General features: G+C 34.5%; 1 protein-coding gene across 1 annotated transcript in view; it reads right to left on the bottom strand.

The window, feature by feature from the left end:
* Nucleotides 1–511: 511 nt before the first annotated feature.
* The window catches only part of Ca8 (carbonic anhydrase 8), a 98,687-nt gene continuing 78,024 nt past the window's right edge, over nucleotides 512–21,174 (bottom strand). The window contains exons 8-9 of the mRNA XM_010640580.2: nucleotides 20,656–20,824; nucleotides 512–1,242 (exon numbers count right to left, since the gene is read on the bottom strand). Of these exons, the coding sequence (XP_010638882.1) occupies nucleotides 20,690–20,824 (135 nt within the window). The 3' untranslated portion in view covers nucleotides 512–1,242; nucleotides 20,656–20,689. The remainder of the gene's footprint in view (nucleotides 1,243–20,655; nucleotides 20,825–21,174) is intronic.

Below are 21,174 nucleotides of genomic sequence, written 5' to 3'. Positions count from 1 at the left end.
TCTTTCCTCACTGCCACAGCTCTAGTTCTGTTCTCCTTGCTTAGGACTCCACAATGAACTTTCTTTGCTTCCATTTTCAGGAATAGCTAATGTAATTTTTATTTATATGAATGTTCCCATTAATATATCTATATCTAAAACCTCTGAACACATACATATTCCACCTATCTTTAACTTGGCTCTTTTGCATTACAAAATCCCTCCAAATTGAGACTATGCTACTGAAATCATCAATTTTACAACAATTATAACAACAAATAATATTTATTAAGTACTTGCTTTGTACTAGGCACTCTACTGCTTTACATAAATTACTTCATTCTGTAACTAAATATATGTTTATGTTTGCTAAGAGCATTTAAAATGAATTCAGATAAGGACATTATTGGTCATCACTGAACAAAATGTTTAGCATACCAAAGAAGTGTAATCTAGAATAAAATATTTTAAAATCTTACAAAGTGTAGTACACTAAATTCATATAGGATACAATTTAACATATTTCTATTTATGGAAAATGAAGCTATTCCTGGTATGTGGTATCTATCTTCTTTTTATATTACTTCTTACACCTTTTTCAAATTTTTAAAACCCACAGCTTCAGCTATGTCAAATTAATATATTAGATTCATATATTCAATAAAATCCTTTAAGAAATATAGGAAGTAGGATTTATGTTTTTACATTAACTCCAAGAATGCGTTCCATGGAAAACCAGGCTGACATTAATTTGGGTATGAGTACTGAAAAATAACATGAGGCATGATTTTTACTAAGCTTTCACATCACATTTTTAAGCTCTAGGCTGTTCTTGATCAAAATCCTTATTTTATTATCAAGAATTTCACTAGTCTCTGAAGGAACAAATTTTGTGTTGGAGGCAGAAAAAGAGTGACTACTAACACTGGGAATATGTTTTTCCTATCAATATTGATACATGATATAAATTTACATTAGTAACCACTCTGAAAACTAGTTTCACTTTTTCTACACATAATCAATAAAGAGTATTGCAAAAATATGAATGCTAGCAACTGTGATGTGGGTATATAATATGGGGTTTCTTCTGAATGTGCAGCCATCTCTAATATTTCATTACACCATGTGTATAGGTAACTGTCACTGATGTCCATCAAAGCCGGAGTAGATGAAGGAAAACAATGCGGGCTATGCGGATGATCCAAAGCTGCAGCCCAGGATCTTCCACGTCTCATCCAAGGGCACAAAATCAATGTCTTCCTCCTTTAGGCAAAAAAAAAACAAACAATTCTGCTATTGACATTCATCCACAGCAGACTAAAAGCCATGTTACATTGCACTGTAGACAGTAAAAGCTAAACATTGAAGAAATGTGAAGAAAATGGAAATTGCACAAACATCTTCATGCTCAAGACTGTTATCACTGCAATTTTCCCACAAAGTCTACCATAATTGTATTTTTATGGCAGAACCAATTAGTGCAAAATGTCACAGAAACAAATATTTTGAACCAAAATAAATGAACTGGTAGAATAATTCTATTAATAACTTGCATATCCTCCCTAATAAATAAAAAATAAAGCTTTAAGTCACTATCACTAGTTTCCACTGCAATAATCACAGACAGATAGTAACTTAAGAGCACAAAACCCACTTCTTTCTGGTCCCTAAATCACTTTAAAGTTCTACTAAATATGTACTTAAATAATAAATATAGAATATTATATAAGACAACAACACTGTTTGACATAATGAATCACATGCATCCCATTTTTTTTAATTAAATTCATTGATACAGTGGCTTTGTAGTATAGTTTCAACAGACATTTATCAGACAAAGAAGTAAAAGCAGCAACTAAATATATGAAAAAATGTTCCACATCACTGGTCAGAGAGATGCCGATGAAAATAACACTGAGATTCCACCTCACCCCACAAAGAATGGCTGCCATCAAGAAATCAACCAATAACAAATGTTGCTGGTGTTGTGCGGAGAAAGGAACCCTTCTCCATTGTTGGTGGGAGTGCAGACTGGTGCAACCACTATGGAAATCAATATGGAGATACCTCAAAGAGCTGGGACTAGAGGTTCCATTTTACCCAGCCATCCCTCTTCTGGGTATCTTTCCAAAAGAATTTTAAAAATCACACCAGAGTGATATATGTGCATCCATGTTTATAGTGGCACAGTTTGTAATAGCTCTAAAATTTGGAAACAGCCCATTTGCCTATCAGTTGGAGATTGGATAAAGAAGATGCAGTTTTTCTATAAAATGGAATACTACTCAGCCATAAAGAATGAGAAATTAGACTCATTCATAGGAAAATGGATACATATTGAGGATATACTCCTAAGAGAAATAAATAAGTCACACATATTTCTCGTTATGAATAAACTGTAATAGTACGTAAGATCCTAATGAGATAACTGACATTGTGAAATGAGAAGAAAAGGGATAAAGGTGTAGAGAAAGTGGGAAGGGTAGGGGAAAGGTAATAAGGGAAAGAAAAAAATAGGAGAAAATGAAAAAATGGAAATAAAGTGTTTGTAAATGGGGAGGGGAGGAGGGGGTGAAGGGAGGGTAGGGACAAGGGGAAAAATGAGAACCAAGACCTGTCATGCAAAGGTGCACGATTCCAATGATGCATGTAACTGTACTGTCTACCTAGAATGTACCAATAAACTCAATAAAAGAAAAATAATCTTTAAAAAAATTAATTGATAGTCTTTAGGTATACAGTACAGTTACATGCATCACTGGGATCTTGCACCTTTGCATGATGTATCTTGGTTGTTTTTCCCCATACTCCTGCCCTCCCTTCAACCACTCCACCCTTCCCTATTTTTAATTTTGTTTCCATTTTTTCCTTTTCTCATATTTTTTCTTTTTCCTTCTTTCCTTTCCTCTACCCTTCCCACTTCTCTACTCCCTTAGCCCTTTTCTTTCTATTTCACAATATTATACAATTTGAACCTTATTAACACTTTCCATTTTTCACAACAGAAAAACCATTTGGTATTTACACATGTCCTATTTATTTCACTTAAGAGTATGGCCTCAATATGCATCCATTTAGCTGTCAATATCTTCAGTTTCTCATTCTTTATGGATGAGTAGTACTCCATTTAATAGAAAACCCACATCTTCTTTATCCAGTCTCCAGTTGATGGGCAATTGGGCTGTTTGCAAATTTTAGCTATTACAAACTGTGCCACTATACTATGGGTTCAACATGCATCCCATTTTTTAAAAAGGGTATCAGCTAATATTTTAGGCCAACAACATCTACTTGTGTTGCCAACAACAAGAGTGGGGTAAATGGACATAACTATAAGGCCATCTAATGTAAACTGGTGCATTAAAATTTAGGATGCATATACTTTTGATGGGGAATTATATTTATAGAAAGTAATAACACAGATATAACCAGCCAATCATACAAGTATTTTATGTATAAGGATGTTCATTGAAAAAGAAAATGGAAAAATATATAAAGTAGAAAAAACAATATGTATTCTTCAAATGAAATTTTATTTCATGAATTTAGGATGAGGCCTCTAGACTAGCTGTTCCCCAATTATTCTTTAAAAATTGTCTTTAGGGCCAGGGATTTAGCTCAGTGTTCTGCTGCCTGCCTCACAAGCACAAGAATTCAAATCCTATCCCCGGTACCAAAAACAAAAATTAAAAAAAAAAAGTTTTTTACAAATTACAGTACAATGAATTACTTTAGAATTATCCATACAGTTTACAGATATCTGTGTGTATAGCTATCTATGATGCCATGGTATTTCCAAACTACATTTCAAAGACACTGTCATGATCAAATCTTTTAAATTTTTAAAAACTGTATTTGTATATTTTAAAATGATAAAATGCTATGTATTTATCATATACAACATGATAATTTAAAATACACAAACACTGGAATGGGTAGATCAAGCAAGACTTTATGAACAAAACCTAGGTTTCAAGTAAATTAGCACAATGAATCAACAACTGGGATCAAATCTTATTTAAAATACTTCTGCAGAGCAAGAGAAACTAACAGAGTGAAGAGTCAACCCACAAAGTGGGAAAAAAATTTTTACCAGCTATTCCTCAGACAAAGTACTACTATCTAGAATATACAAAGAACTTTAAAAAAAAAAAAGACCGCCCAAATTTAAAGTCCCAATCCAAAAGTGATTATCTGAAATGAACAGACATTTCTCAAAGAAGTAGAAACAGCAAGTAAACATGAAAAAATGCAACATCGCTGGTCATTCAAGATATGCAAATGAAAACAATGCTGAGAAACCACCTCACTCCAGAAAGAATGGCTGCTATCAAAAAATCAGCCAATAACAAATGCTGATGAGCTGTGGGGACAAAGGAACCCTTCTCCACTGTTGGTGGGAACACAGACTGGTGCAACCACTGTGGAAATCAATATGGAGATACCTCAAAGAACTAGGATTAGAGGTCCCAATTGATCCAGCTATTCCCCAGCTGGGTATCTTCCCAAAAAAATTAAAAACATCATACCAGACCAATTAAGTTCATAGTGCATCTATTTTTATAAGGGCACAGTTTGTAAAAGCTAAATCTTGGAAACAGCCCAAATGCCCATCAACTAACTGGTGATTGGAAAAAGAAGATGTGGGATTTTTTTTTCAGCTTTAATTGAGTTTATTGGTACATGTTAGGGATACAGTACAGTTACATTCATTGTTGGGATCTTGTACCTCTACATGACAAGTCTTGATTCTCATTTTTTCCCCTTACCTCTGCCCTCCCTTCACCCCCTCCTCCCCTCACCATCTACAAACACTTTATTTTCATCTTTTCATTCTCTCACATTTTTTTCTTTTCCCTTTTTACTCTTCCCCTACCCATCCCACCTTCCCTACACCTTTAGCTCCTTTCTTCCCATTTCTAAATGTCAGTAATCTTATTAGGATCTTATGCATTGTTGCAGATTATTCACACCAGGGAAACTATTCGGTATTTACACATGTGTGACTTATTTATTTCACTTAGGAGTATATCTTCAATACGTATCCATTTTCCTATGAATGAATCTATTTTCTCGTTCTTTATGGCTGAGTAATATTCCATTTTATAGAAAAACCACAACTTCTTTATCCAGTTTCCAACGGATGGGCAAATAGGCTGTTTCCAAGATTTAGCTATTACAAACTGTGCCGCTATAAACATGGGGGCACATACTTCTCTGTGATATGATTCTTTTAGTTCTCTTGGAAAGATATCCAGCAGAGGGATGGCTGGGTCAAATGGAACCTCCAGTCCAAGCTCTTTGAGGTATCTCCATATTGATTTCCATAGTGGTTGCACTAGTCTGCACAGATGTTGGATTTTTTTTTTAAATGGAGCATTACTCAGCCATAAGGAATGATAAACTAGAGACATTTATAGTTAAATGGATGCACAGTGAGGCTACACTCTTAAGTGAAGTAAGTAGGACACGCGTGTAAATACTGAGTAGTTTCTCTGGTGTGACAAACTGCAAGTGTAAATGAAGACCAAAATGTATAAGAGATAATGTAAAATAGTAAGAAAAAGTCCAAAACGGAAGGGGAAGTAGGTGGGGTTTGGAGAAAGGAAAGGAGGGAAAGGAAAAATTACTAGAAAAGAAGGAAAAAGCAGAACAATACTTTATAAATAGGAAGGGATGGAGGGGTGGAAGGAAGGGATGGTGGATTGGGGGAAAAACAAGAACCAAAATATATCATCTACAGGTACAAATTCCCAATGATGAATGCAATCATAATGTATACTTAAAAACGATATGTACCGATAAACTTATTGAAAAAACAATAACATATGCATTATCTCACATAGTTGTCATTTTGTGGTAACACTATATTCTATTTTCTCGTATTTTTCTAGAATACAATATATAACTATACAGACCTCTTGAATTCACTCCTTCTTTAAATTCTGTAACCTTTGACCCACATTTCCCTAACTTCTTCCTCTCATCAAACCTTCAAGGTGGAGACTCAAAGATGATTTCAAAGGTAAAATAGGATGTTGCTTATGTACACATTTTGACAATTACATACCCACAAATCACACGAAACTAATGTCATGGATGTCTGAGCCGCAATAGTTCTATATTCTCTAGTAGGTTCTTTTCATCCTCTCAGGCAGACACACATCTCTAGGCACGCACAGCCCTCACAAGTGGATTAGAAGATGTAACTGGCTCTTAAACAGCTTTCTGCCCCTACAGATGATAGCCCTCTTTCAGTCCAACATCCAGATCTGTCTGTTACAAATCCTGGGACTGTGAGAGATCCTATCACAGAAACAGGTTTGCTCCTCACATACAACCACTGGCGTCCAGCTTCCAACATGTTGTCACTCTTGTCTCCCCTCATTTTTTCTATCCTTTTGGCTTTGCAAAATTAAACTCTTTCCTGTTATTTAAATTTGGTTTTGATGAAAACAAAATTGTCTATATTCACTTGGTTATTGCTTGCAACAGAAGTTCTTTTTTATGCATTACATGTATTTTCAAAATTTCCTCCAAAAACTATTAATATCATAAATTGGAATATACGTTCGTTAGGTAAAAGCAGCTAAAGAATGACACTTTGGATCTGGCAATGTAGGTTAATAATAAAGTACCTGCCTAGCATGCATGAGGCCCTGGGTTCAATCTCCAGCCAATGGAGAGGAAGAGAGAACAAGAAACACTTGGGGGAGAAGAAGAAAGGATAGACTCTGGATAAACAAAGGTAATCAAGCCATTTTTCTAATTCTAAACCAAAAAGCTTAAAAATAATGTGAAATGTTCTATTATACAATGATCAGTATTCATAACAATGACCTGGAAGTATGGTTGCATGCTAAGAAGTTTTCTAAATTATTAGTTATTTCAATAAATTATAACAGATGTTACCATTCATATTACTAGGTTGAACCTTAAGTTATTTCCTATGAAGAGACCTTAGGGAATAAGCGCAAATCAAATCTCTATTTGGGAATTTCCTGAAAAGCTACTAAAAATAAAAAAGCACGTGTGTGCACACATTCTACCCCTCAGGGTTGGTGTAGGTCACAGGCTGACATGATGTCGCTTGAATGTGGCTCATCTAACCGATAACCTATGAAAGCTCTCTACAAAGGAAACACCTGTTAGGACATATGTTAAAAACAGGGACTCTCAGTGATCTCTTCCTCTTGATCTAGTGATCACCGCTCTGGGGCAATTTGCACAGACTGCTGACTTACCCCCAGTGCTAAGCTGGGCTCCTTAACAGAGAGTCCCCGCTTAGCTATAGACAGAGAAAATTAAAAATAGGCACCTTCCCACTATAAGCAATTGCAGATAGCTACCTTCTTTTTCAGTAGTAATACATCACTTCATTAGAAAAGAAAATAAACAAAGGAGAAAGAGAAAAGAAGACAGTAGGATTAAGTGCTTTTGAAAATTCAAAGAAAAGAGCTGAAAACAAGCCACCAGATATGGAAATACAAACCTGAGTTTATCCGAAATAAGAAAGAGGCACCAGATGTCACAGTTAATAAGTTATCATTATTCTGGAAGTATTCAGTGGTGCAATGAAACAAGAAGTATTGTATTAGAATTATAAACGAGGAGAAAAATTTTCACCATTTACAGATGATATCATGGCTTATCTAGAAAATTCAAAATAAGCAATTAAAATCCACTGGAAAAATTTGTAGAAAGGGCAGGACAAATCTAATTTTTTTTCAATTAAAAAAAGCATTAACTAATTGAAAAAATGCACTGGAAAAGATATTAAGAAACATCAATAATGGTGACAATGATGACAATAGTTACTGCTTAAATTTAATGAATGTTAACCCTCTGCTTAGCATCGTGCTGTGCATTTAGTCATATCTCATTTAATCCTCACAACGTCTCCAGGAAGCTGTGACTCTTAGTTTCTCCTATTTGTAGATGAAGAAACTAAGGGTGAAATAATACAAAGAGTTTGGCCAAGTTGGGGAACAGCAATGGGAGGTGACCTGTTCCTTGTCTAGCCATACAGTGGGCTCATTCCTGATCCCAAACGTGTCACATGGAATAAATTCAGTGAGAAAAGAGAACTACAAAATGCATGAAGGACATTTAAAAAAAAAACCTAGTAAGCAGAGCAATGCATCATTCCTTCATAGAAAGAGTCAATATTATAACCATATCTATTCCCTTCCATTATATGAAATATGTAAAAATAAATAAATAAATGACAAATTTTAACAGGATGCTTTTTTTTTCTTTCATTTCCTTTTTATTACCCTCTCTTTTGTTCTTTATTTCCACCCTATGGGTAGAATAATTCTGTAGTTAATCTGGAATAATTAAACATGTGAAAACAGGAAAATTCTACAGAAAAGATTAAATGGAGCCTTGTCCTTCCCGGAACTGAAATATATATATCAATACTAATGCACAAACCCTATAGTTAATGCTCATGAAGGGACAAATTGAGGGAGCAGAACAGGGAGTTCAGGAATAGAATCAAGATCAAGCATCCACAAGACTCTGTGTTAGTCATCTGTAATCAGGTTTACAGTAGTGAAAAAAATTAAAATATTCAATGTTGGTAAAATAGAAAAGTATAACTTGAAACATGTGTGATAGGATTCTTGGGGTCAGCAATTTGCATATATGTATTATAATAAACTTCTGACTTCATAATTTCATTCCTAGGAATTTTTAATGAACTAAGTACTGTTGATTAGAACAAAACACTGGAAATGACTTAATGTATAGTAAGAGTAGGACACCTCAATAAACTTTGAAATACACTTAAAAATAAATATACTGAACATCTACTTAAAAGTATGACAGCTATTCAGCAACCTAAAAATATGTCATCAAATCAATGTAAATAGAGCATACACACTGTAATTCAGTTTGGAATAGATCATATATTCACATACAGATATGAAAATTATATATAAAGAGAGACCAAATGAATCAAAATGATAAAGGTGACATTTATTGTATACTCACATTGTAGATCAAAACCATGTTAAACACTTTAACTGCATTATTTCATTGTATCTTAACAACCACCTTATCAGACACTACAATCACATTGAAAAAAATCACATGAAAAAAAGAGACAGAGGGATTGATAACTTTTTCAAGGTGATACGATTAACCAGTGGTAGAGTCAGGATGGGCCCAAAGCCATCCCACCCCTGGGCTCAAGGCTCCGTGTGTAAGCACACCAGAACTCTCAGTGATGGTGACAGCTGTCACTGGGCAGAAGTGGCAGGAATGTGTACAGCTGTTTCCCTTTGTTTTGTACTAAGTTTTGACCATGAATGTGTATTACATTTGCAGCCATGGGAACAATAAGAAAAGAAATCAAGGGTGACTGCTGTCACAGCAATTTCATCAATACATTTCAACAAACTGAGAGTAGGAAAGAGATGAGAAAGAAGTGGGAGGTATACTGATTGGCTGATAGAAAGTGGCAAAAATACTTTCTACAAAATATTCAATCAATAGTCCAAGTACAAATTGGCATGACCTTCACAGAAGATATTAGTAATAGATATCAAAAAGTGAAAGCAGGCATAATCTTTCTTTCCCAGGAATTTAACTAAAAGAGATAAGGAGGTAAAAATATCATTTATCATTTTCTGACCTTTGTTATTTTTAAACGTAGAGTAGTGAAGAAAGTGTAGCATCATTGGGAGTTCAGCCTCCCTGATTGCACTGTATCTACTGTGACCTTGAACAACTACTCAACCCTCTCAGCCTCAGTTTATCTCTAAAATGAAAACAAAAGCATGTGCCTCAAAGAAGTCTTGTGAGGTTTAACTACATAAAATACAGCACAGGGTCTTGGATATATAAAAAAGCATCACTTTTTTGCTTCTCATCACTCAGTCTACATAAACTCTGACCCATTCTCCAGGATAAACCATATCACTTGGTAATTTTCACATTATTCTGCATGATAATATTCAGAAACACTAAATTTAGTGTTCAGAATTATTCGAAAGTAAACCTATGTGACACCCTGACACTTTCTCAATTTCAATTAGTGCTAAGACAATTAACAGAACTGGTTTATGCACTACAGTGAGTCACATTTTTCTTCCTTCTTCCCTAATCCCCAGGGTGTTGTAAGGGTGATCGAGTATCTAATTACTCCTTAATTGAATGCACATATTATACATTTTTCACTACTTCATGCTTAATGCTTTTAGCCCAGAAATCAAAATCAATGAAATTAAGTTGAATTGGGATTTGGACAACTATTATAAAGAGAGAGAGAGAGAGTTCGTATTATATCTAATTATAAGTAAATGTAGGTTTTAGTCTTACTTGCTCTGAAAATATTTCAGTATAGGAATGTGCCATAAATAATTAATTTCAATGATTAATAACATTGCTATTCTTATTTACAATCTTTTATTCCTCGTTACAGTGTTTTTATTGCTGGGACCCACTAAATATAATCATTCTCAAAAGAAAAGAAAGTATTAGAGAATCACTGGTTGTACTAAAATCAAAATGAACAATCATATATGCAAAAAAAAATACACAAGTTTCCCTGCAGCATAAAGATTGTAGCACTAGTTATATGCTACTAGCAGAAAGAAAAATCTTGGAATATAAGCAATTATATTCATCAAAAATATTTATCCACAGAAAAAAAAATATTACAACCAAAATGGCATTCCAACACTGAGTAAAATAGTGTTTATAGGGGTTCTTTTTAATCCATTTGTACTATGTAGAAGTAGATAGCCTCAGACAACAGAGGTTTTTTTGCTTGTTGTTTTCAAGGCATAGCGAGTAACCACCTGGAATTATTTAGTTGAAGACGTCTTCAGGCAAAGACTAGATTAAAGAACTTCTCAAAATCCAATTCAACACTATTCTTCTAAGGCTTCTCTGAAAATATTTTCTGTAGACAAGCCCTAAAGATCTTATGAGTTTCTCACAAAACTTATAAAAGAATTAACAATAAGAATCTAAAGCAATCAGAACAGTAAGAATTCAGAAATTTTGAAAGGGTTTGTTTTTAAAGGCAATATAATAGAAAATGGACTTATGCAAAATAATCTGGTTTTGTTCTTTAATAATTTATCTTGAGTTTTCTAATGGCAAATCTTTTGATTAGAAAAGCCTCCATCTTATCTAGAAAATATTTCAGATTCTGTCTATAGCTTGACCAATTATCTAGATTATTTTAGCCTAGTATGTTATCAAAACAAGCTTTAACTAGAGGTAGCCAAAAACATGAAGCAGACCTATATGCAGAAAATGACAAAAATATCTCAAAAATCTATACTTTAATGAAAAAATTATCTGCTATATTTATGCTAAAAATATTTTAAAATATCACTTACCCATGTGAGAGTATATCGCTGTCTGCCTTTTTTTAAAACAAGGATTTTTATCTAAATTATTAATATGGAATGAATGTTTGTGTGACCCCAAAATTTTTATATGGAAATTTTAATCTCTAGGATTAGGGGGTAAGGCTTCTGGGAGATGATTAGATCATGAGGACAGAGACCTCGTGATTGGGATTAGTGCTCTTAGAAAAGCGATTCTAAACCCCTCCCTCCATATGAAGATACAGTGAGAAGGTACTGTGCTATAAAACCAAGAAGTGGGACCTCATCAGACACTATCTTGAAGTCAACTTCCCATCTTCAAACTAAGAAATCTATTTCTATGGTTGAGAAGCTACCCAGTATATGGTAATTTATCGGATAATTTATTAAGTGAAAGACATTTAACCCTTTCTCCTCTAGAGCTGCCACCCCTGAAGGAATCATGGTAAATTTTTCCACCCTACCAAACAAGAATCCTTTCCTTACCCTCATGCCATCTCATTTCTAGTCTGATAATTCACATTCTCTACGTTTTTCTGTATGTAAGCAACTTGCTATACACTGTATAAGCATCTGGACTATAACATACATAAATGAGATGCAAATATTAGCAAAGCAGACCGGGGCCTTTGGTTATTTGGTCATGTTTCTGTATCTCCTTGATAGTTGCTAGTACCTGGTTACATGTCACTAAATCTAATGGCACACCTATTCAATAGGCTGCTTTTAAAAGACTACACAATTAATAGCTGAGATATGTAAATGAGATGCCAATAATATTGCCTTATAGTGTAGATGGTAGTAATACCCAACCCCACCAACGGCAGAGATTGTCCATCAATCACATCACTTTCACACTGTGGTTCCGTGTGGGTTCAGAATCCTTCTCCACAATCTTGAGACAGCTGACACCAGCCAAAGTTAGCATACAAATTGGAGTCTGGTGTATCCTCATTTATTTTATTTTATAGATCTTTCTTGAACTGTCTTATATAGAAGATATGCAACAGTCTAAATGAGCTCGTGTCAACTTTATAGGTTGTGGTGCTAGAAATGGAGACAAGAAGTAGCTTTGGAAGCTATTGCAGAAGTGGATGACAGACTGTAAATGCAGAGTAAGGCAAAGGCATCATGCTTGACCCAAGTTCTTAAGTAATCTATGTTGAGTGTAGATATCTTTGACACAGCCAAAAGCAAAATTTTATGGGAAGGTGGCTATTCAACTCTAGCATATAATTGAATGACCTAGCCTAGAAATATAAACTACAGAGTCCTGCATAATTAGTAGTGAGTGAAGATGTGAAAGAGATTCACCTGCAGAGACAAGAGGCCTCAAAGGCTGATCCCTCAAGACTGCAACATTAAGTGACCTCCTAAAAGGATATTCATGTACCCTACAGAGCCTACACAGACAGTCCAAGTAGAAAGATCAAAGGGAACTCTATGACACAGACACTACAAAAACAAAATGTGATAAGAAAAAAGTTGGCATCAGAAATAGCTCAAGTAACATGAGGTCTGAAATTGTTCCTGGGAATGTACTGCTCTTAAAAAGTATACCATTTATGGGCAAGGAAAAAATATACTCACTTTATCGTGCCATTAAATAACAACAAAATCTATAAAATATACAGTCACATTACAATTCACAATCTCCAAATAATTCAACATTATATAAAAACTTTATAGAAGAAAATAACTACTTTGACTTCATTAACACCTATTTTCTATTCATAAGGTACTACAATAAGTTCCAGGTTGGTCAGGAAGGTTAACTACATTATTTTCTAACCTGGGAATTTGAAATTTCATGTTGAACTATAACAAAACTATAATCACTTTCTTGGAAGCTGATTAGACAGAAACAGAATTGAAATACGCATTTATTTCCAGGGACATTACCTTTAAATGACAAGGTTTATCAATTGAAAACAGTTAAATTTTCTGATCCTCAGTGTCTTTATTGGAAAGATTTTTGAAAAGCAGTGCCCATCCTAAAGAGTTATTTATTTGGAGGTAAACTGAGACTGTGTAAACCACCTAGCATAGGGCGCACACATTCCTACTACTGAAAACAAACTCTTATTACTAACATTTTCCTCTAGCCTTTAACAAGTGTAAAGTAATTATAAATCTTTTGACTTACTCTTACTTCATACTGTGTCCAAAGTAACTGACCTAGGTCTCAGGACACGTTCCAGGTCTACCTTTCCTCCTGAAGGCAGGTAAAAAGGCAGGGATATTCATAGGCTCAAGTTCCCACAGCTGCTAGCTCTGTCCACACCCACCCCTCTTTCAGGTCTTCCAAAATCACAATGGATGTTTTAGATTACCACCCATGAACCACCTTTCATAGTCTTCATCTTTGTACTACTTTCTGGTTAAAATGATACATACAATGCTATATCAGAAATCTCAGACTCTGGAATATTAAAAGTTATCAGTTATCAGTCTTGCATGTAGAAAAGCTGCTTACTGTTTTATTTTACAAACTAATCTGACTCTAGTGCATGGAAATGTATAGTTTAGAACAGTAACTGGAACTAATATTTATTATTATGTACATTATTAAAAAAACAAGAGTTAAGACTAACCTAACATGGTACTAAACTCACAAAGTAAAGAGAACAAGACTAGTAAAGCCGGTTTACTTAGGAAAGTGATACATAGACGTAAAATCTGTCATTCAAATAACAACAGCATTTAAATGGTGGAAAAACAGAAAGAACATGGGGGGGGCGGTCCTAAAAAGACAACTAAGCAAATCCTGTTGCTATCCAATAATTGTCAAAATACTAAGAAATAGGAGAAACAAACCAGAAAAAATGCTGTTTAAAAACAGAAATCTGTAAATCAGATACAACTTTACTGAAAGTGATAAAAAGGTAATTTCCCTATTGCCCTTCTAATACAATTGTTAACAGAAGTTTCTGTTTAATCTTTTATAGTCCAATATAAAATATTTATATTTCCATAATAGCCTACTGTTTAAGTCAGTTCTTTGACCCTCTAGTTTAATCTTACTGAGTGAGATTTCTAGATGAGGTTTTCTAAATGTAAAAATTACTAATCTAAGTATTAATCCTATTTTGATTCTATTTTTCCTCTGCTTTGTAAGAATTGTAATGAAATGCTGATAGAAAATGTTCTTTTTGGTACTGTTGCTTCTATGATATCCTGTTTTAAGAGTAGAGAAAAAATGAATTACCTTAAAAAGGTTATATGCTTAAACTCCCAATTAAAGTATATGTTATTTTCAATGACTTCTACACATTTTTCAGCATTTTTGATAATTTCCTCAAACCAGTTCCTTAGCTTTATCTTTTCCAGTTAAGAGACTTATGAATAAAGCCGTATCCATAAGAAAACATTCATTTCATTTCCCTCCACATTTACCTGCTGCCCATTATCTTTCATTTTTCTTACTTATGATAAAGCTAATGGAGACATAGGAAACATATTCATCACACTAGCCCAGCAGTGAAAGGCACCTTGGGAGGCCCGCTAGAAAATGGCCCTGCCCAGGAAGTCTTCCACCTAAATCAGCCAGGAAGTTAAAATATTTAATGCAATAGTATTCATCACTCAAATGTAATCCATCTAGCTATAGAAATAAATCTTCCTGGGCAAGGGATTTAGCTCAGTGGTTCCACCACCTGTCTTTCAAGAGCAAGGTCCCGAGTTCAATCCCTGGTACCAAAAAAAAAAAAAAAAAAAAAAAAAGTCTTCCTTATAATCGCTAGCTCTCTCCTATGTAATCCAAATCCTTTTTGCTAGTACTTAAAAGCTGTTCATTTCAACATAGGCCTTCTGCGTAGCTATGAAGGTAAAAGGCATAATACAGTAGAACATGTTCAGATTACTTAAACTGGTCATAGAGGATTTTTATGGAAAATTATGGTTAAATTTTTGAAATAAATTGTTTGGGGGGTTACAGGGAATCGAACTCGGGTCCTTGCACTTGTGAGGCAGGCAGCAGAAGCACTGAGCTAAAGCGCCAGCTCTGAAATTTACTATTTTTAAGGTGTTAGAATAGATTAATGCTCAACACACACATTGGTCCATGACTGCAAAATATTCTCTGTTCATCTTCCAAAGCATGACTTTGTTTGAATTTATTGGATGAATAGAAAACTGAATCATTTTGAAATTTTTATTCTTAAAATTGACATTTCTAAAACATGAAAAGAAAAAGGGAAGTATTTTAAAACAAAAATTATTTTCCTTGTTCAGTAATCCTGAAGCAAGCCTATGCAGCTTTACTGTTTCCAATTCCTGGGTTAATAATAATTTTATATCACATAATCAAAATATAACAGTTTGGGCTTGGTGTCTTCACATTTTACTGCAAGTATTTTGTGACCCTTTAGGAAATCCATTCTATTCTGTGGAAATTCTATATGATATAGTAAATAAAAAATAGATATATCTTTAGAGCTTTCAATTCTCATCCTAGTGCTGTCCACAATGTTAAATGATTACAGTGAGGAAAATCCAGGTTCTACTGACTGAAAATATGGCTCTGAGCTTTTCATTCATTCTCGAAGAATAATAGCATTTAAGATTTGGTCATTCAGAGTTACATTCTCATTTTTTCCACACAGCCTCCTCCTTTCCCATAATGCCTTGTTCTTTTTTAACTTATAACTCTTTTAGGTTATAAAAGAAAACTCATGAAATTGGTGCTAGCTGCAGCTTTACTAAAGCTAAGGGGAAAAGTAATATTAATTGCAAAAGTAAATGGAGGGAAAAGTTCAACACAGTCAAGGCTGACTTCAAAGACTCAAAAGGAAAATGAAAGCAATTTCAACAAAGCGACTATTCTGAGCCATTTGCTGAATAACCCCTTTTATTTTCCTTCTTCCTTTCCTCTGGATTTTTGGGGGTTTTCCTCCTCCTAATCTATTTAGGCAAAATTTATTTTTCCAATTTTAAAGGGGAAAAAGAAAAATATTTAAAGAGCTTTGTGGCATCGATTTTTACATTGACTTTTACTTTTGAATTTTATTAAATTATAATTTATTATAATTACTGTAAACACGTACACAGTCTAATGATACTTGAGTCATGGGTGAAAATATTCTTGAACAGTCAGAATAACCTTTAAAAATGGGCTAATACTTAATGAAATAAATAGAGAAATAATTAGTTCCTCAGATTAGTACCAATATTATGACACCAAAATAATATGTAAACTAAAGCTTGGTCTTATTATTTGTTATTGTTAAGATTTGTTTCTTCTGCACCCTACAAAATGCTATAAATAAAGGATCACTTATAGCAATTGACTCAAATAAATCTAAACTACCACTGCTGAACTAAAGCATTCCCAGCATCTCGGTGAATTATGCAGTAATTCTTCAAACAAGTGCAAAATCGTAGTTCATGCTTCTTAAATGATAATATAAAGTCTCAGATTATTCATGAGAATAATAAATCTTGGTTATCAAAGCTCTCCAGATATCCAGACATGTCATGCAAAAAAAGCTATCATTTAAGTCCAAAAACTAAAGTTATTTCAGTAAAAGATAGCTAAAATAAATCTGAGTTATTTTAAACATTTTTTAGAGAACAACAAACCATGAAAATATTTTTTCCCTTTTTAGTTCCAGGAGCTTAAATGAAACATTCATGCATTAAATTCAAAGTCTAGCTGTCAAATCACTTCACTTTAATAAAAATTTGAATTACCTGCCTTAGGGCATTATTAAATATCAAATAAAAAGCACACATCCATAAGTCTGATTTCCCAATATAATTTTTATGTAGAACCATGACTAAATTTGTATTACACATCTCAAGATAAAAGGATAAAAGTGTATTCATAAAAGGATGAAATCAGAATTGGAGTCACCTTAGAAAGAAGTCCTGAGTCATTCTTTGAAATTTTGAGTTATCCCCTATAAGTAATCTCAGCCACTAAGAGAAGTACATAATTCCATCTTCTTATAAAAATATGTACATTTTAAAGTATATATTTTTTCTAGTGTGTAATGAAGTATCGATATACACATAATCTCAAACATTTAAGTCTCTGTGTGTATGTTTGACTGTGTGTGTATCTGTGTGTCTGTGTGTTTATGTGTGAGATTAAAATACTTATGGTTATTTGTGTAGAGAGGGGCAACTGTGGTCTAGGGCCAGACATGGATTAAACATTAAAAATTATTTGGAATTAATGATACTCACAGAGAGAATACAAACCATAGACTTGGGAAATTCACAAGGTCACTTTCACCAAGCCTCTTCATACCTCCCTGTTGTCCTCTTACCAGCCCCCTCCTATGGCCCTTCCTCCCCTTTCTCATTGAAAAATAAAAGCCAGTCATGAAAACACTCAATCTATAAGCCACCACTTCCTTCATCCTTCCTGTTCCAGCATAGGAAGTGTCTGCTCTTAGCAAAGTTGGTTTCCATGTGTGCTCAGGATCTCATTCCTTTCAAATTTTTGAGAATACACTGGTAAGATTACCTCCTCCAAAGGATGGTCTGACCCCAGCTACATGCTCTTTTCCAACTGCATATAGTCAAATTCTGGCATTCCTTTCATTTAAAAAAATATATAAAATAAAATAAAACAAAACAGGCTTCTCCCCACCCCACACTCTCTCAGGCTGCAGCCCTCAATTAAATGATCATGTGTGGCCAAGACATGATATCTCCAAAGACTCCCTTCTAGTCACCTTCAACCTAATGCAATGTGAACTTCATACTGTGCTGCCTGGACTCCTAGTGTAGACTCCTTCTATGTCCTCTGCTCACACGGTGAATAAGAGAAAGGGCTCTGCCACTTCAGCAGCAGAGATAAGATTTCCAGCTTTACTGCTCAGGAACAACATTACTTGGGCAGTGACCTTCTCTGTGTCCTGGTTAGATTTTATGAAAAGTCTCAGGTTAGATTTTATGAAAACTGAATGAGGTTATCCTATGATTCTAATGTTAAATGCATATACATTTTCATGTACATACACACATATACAAATTCAGTCTATACACTACTTTCATATTTCATCCCAGACCCTTTAGTGAATGAGGTGTCTATATTTCTCTGCCCCCGCATCTCTCCCTCTTTCTCTCCATGTCTTCTATCTTAGCCTTATCTTTCTATCACCAGTAGGACCTATCCTTGGTTTTTGAAGGCGTTGTATCCATGGTTTCTTAAGCCCCAGACCCCAACTGTTAACTTTGAGGGCATTTCCAATTTCTTCTACCCTTTCCCAATTATCACTTGGTGCCACCTGCAATTTCTATTTCCTATATATTACCCTCCCTCCATTTCTCCTGCACTTATACTGGTTCTGACCCTCTGTAGCTATCACTTATCTACCTACCAGACTACTAAATATCTTCCGACTCCTTTCCTAGACCTCTGTAATGCAATCCATTCATCATGCAGCTAGGATGAACTATTAAAAACTACACTTGAGCTCAGGGCACTCCCTTTAGTAAAAGTCTTTATAGGTTTATGAGGCATTAATAACAAAACAGATGCCTTAATGTGGTTGGTAAAGCCTTCTAATTTCTGGGACTTGCTACTTCTCTCCTTTGAATTCTATATTACAGATTAATGGTGCTTTCTTTAAGATTATCTCAGAGCATAAAATTCTTACCTCTCCACAAGGAGCAGTTCCTGAGGGCTTTTGCACAAAGATATCCCTTCTGTCTAGAAGCTCCTTCCAACATTACTTTGTTCTCATTAATAAAATTTGTTACAATCTGCAATTGTGTGTTTTTGAGTGTTTATTTTTCCACTGTAGTGCTCACCACCTCAGACTCTCAGGTCTGTAAACCAAGAATGGTGTTCAACAGTAACTTTTGATTGATATCATTTTAGATCTTTAGCTCATGTGCTGTAAGGTTTAGCCTACAGCACTCTTGGATTGCTTCCCTTTTCAATGACATAAGAATTAGTGAAACTTTCTTCTCATCTCTATGAAAGGTGAATTTGGCTGACCTTAATCATCCCCAAAATTAGAAAGAGAAGGAGATTAACTCTACTGGCTAATGAAGAAAATAAGAATGAAAAATGGGAATGCAACTGGCTGATGTATAATCTGCATAGTTCTAAGAAAGTTCTAATTTGCCTAAAGACATATACACCACGACAACTGCTATGGTGAATTCATAGTAAAATAAAAAGACATTAACCCTTCATAACTTTGGAATATGACAGGAAGATAACAAATATACAAATAGATAAGTGGAAGAAAGAATACGCAATAAATGGAATAAAGAGACAACTGGAGGATCCATGCTGAGAGAGTATTTCAACTGGGCCTTAGCATAGCTAGGATTTTAATAGGCAAAAGGCAGTATTGGCAGTAAGGGGAAGCAAAGTACACTCAGAAGATAAAAGAGTTTGGCTTGAGACGCACATGGTCAAAATGACCAATGTTTAAAATTCCCAAGTCTATGGTATAGTTCATAAGACTATGATCTCACAGAGGCCAGAGTTTTCTATCTATAACTCTATGGCCCACAGTACCACTCACATACTATGAGAGCCCATTCACTCAACAATCCATCCAACAGTCAAGTTCTATCCCACTTCCCCAGAACCATTCCAACAGATGCGATCTTCTTACAGCAAGCAATGCTTTTCTGAAATGCGCACGGCCCTGTGCATGCTCAGACAATTGACAAGGAAAAGCAATAACTAAGTACATAGCCATCTTTGTAGAGTTGATCTTTTCTATGTTTATAATCTTTATCATTTCCAGAATTAAAAACTACATATATTGAATTCAATATATTGAAGTCTACAGATTATGTTTCAATCAATAAAATAATGTAGCCTATATAGATAATTAGTAAGTGCAACTTCATCCATCAAATTAAAAGCACTTTGCTAGGACATGTATTTAAATTCATATCAGATCAGCTCTACATCCCTATAAACAAGATAATGAGATCTGCATTACACAAGAGGTTCAACATGGAGGCTCACACACTCTTCTAGCGTCTTTCTTTGTGTTCCATAATCATCTGAAGGTGACTGCTGCAGCTTGAAGGGGCAACATGATAAAGTACTAAAGTGGTCTTTACACACCCTTATTTTTCTGATTCATGTACCTTTGCTTATGAAATCCAATATTAAAACAAAACTTTGAATTTTTTGGTGGGAAAATGTAAGAATCACAGATGTTTTAGAAAACTGTATAAAATTATAATAACCACCTGACTTGTGATTAGTGGGATTTATGAATGTGTCATAAACTTTATTAAAACAAAGCACACTTGTTTTGGTAAATTAATAGTTTGATCAGAGTAGCATTGGGATGTTTGACTTAGGTGTGTACCTCCTTTCCTTTACTTAATCTATACATACCCCGTGCAGATGGGCTTATTCCTGTTCTCCATGGTTACTGAAATGCAGCTCTAATGACTCTGTCACTAAGTGGCTGAGTGGGTCGGAAATTGTCTCCCAAAATCCCATCACAGCCTTCCACAAGTTCTGCCCCTTTAACGTGAGTCCTCAGCCTTCGAAATTCTTCTATCTGAAATAAATAAAAGCAAAATAAAATAGATTATGTACTACATATTAGAAAGACTGGAGTTTTATAAATGACAACATATGCATAGATTACATTAATAAGAAAGAAATTTAAAATTAAGCTTCAAAAGGAGAAAAACAAATTTAATTGTTCCAGACATCAGACAAAGTCCTTTAAGAGAAGACAACAGAACTAGAGAACAAGGCATCCCAACAATTTCAAGAGCCATAGAAATCTACTGGACTTGCTAATGTGAAAATGATTCATACATCTCATAAAACTTTTTGTGCTCCGCTATAACATGAAAAGAGCAAACAAATGAGTAAGTATTCCTAAATGCTTGCCATTTATGT

The sequence above is a fragment of the Fukomys damarensis genome, unplaced genomic scaffold (assembly GCF_012274545.1).
Source record: "Fukomys damarensis isolate Sample0158 unplaced genomic scaffold, DMR_v1.0_HiC HiC_scaffold_5, whole genome shotgun sequence".
NCBI lineage: Eukaryota > Metazoa > Chordata > Mammalia > Rodentia > Bathyergidae > Fukomys > Fukomys damarensis.
Note: the sequence above shows the minus strand (reverse complement) of the source record. Positions and strands in the feature narration are given on the sequence as shown.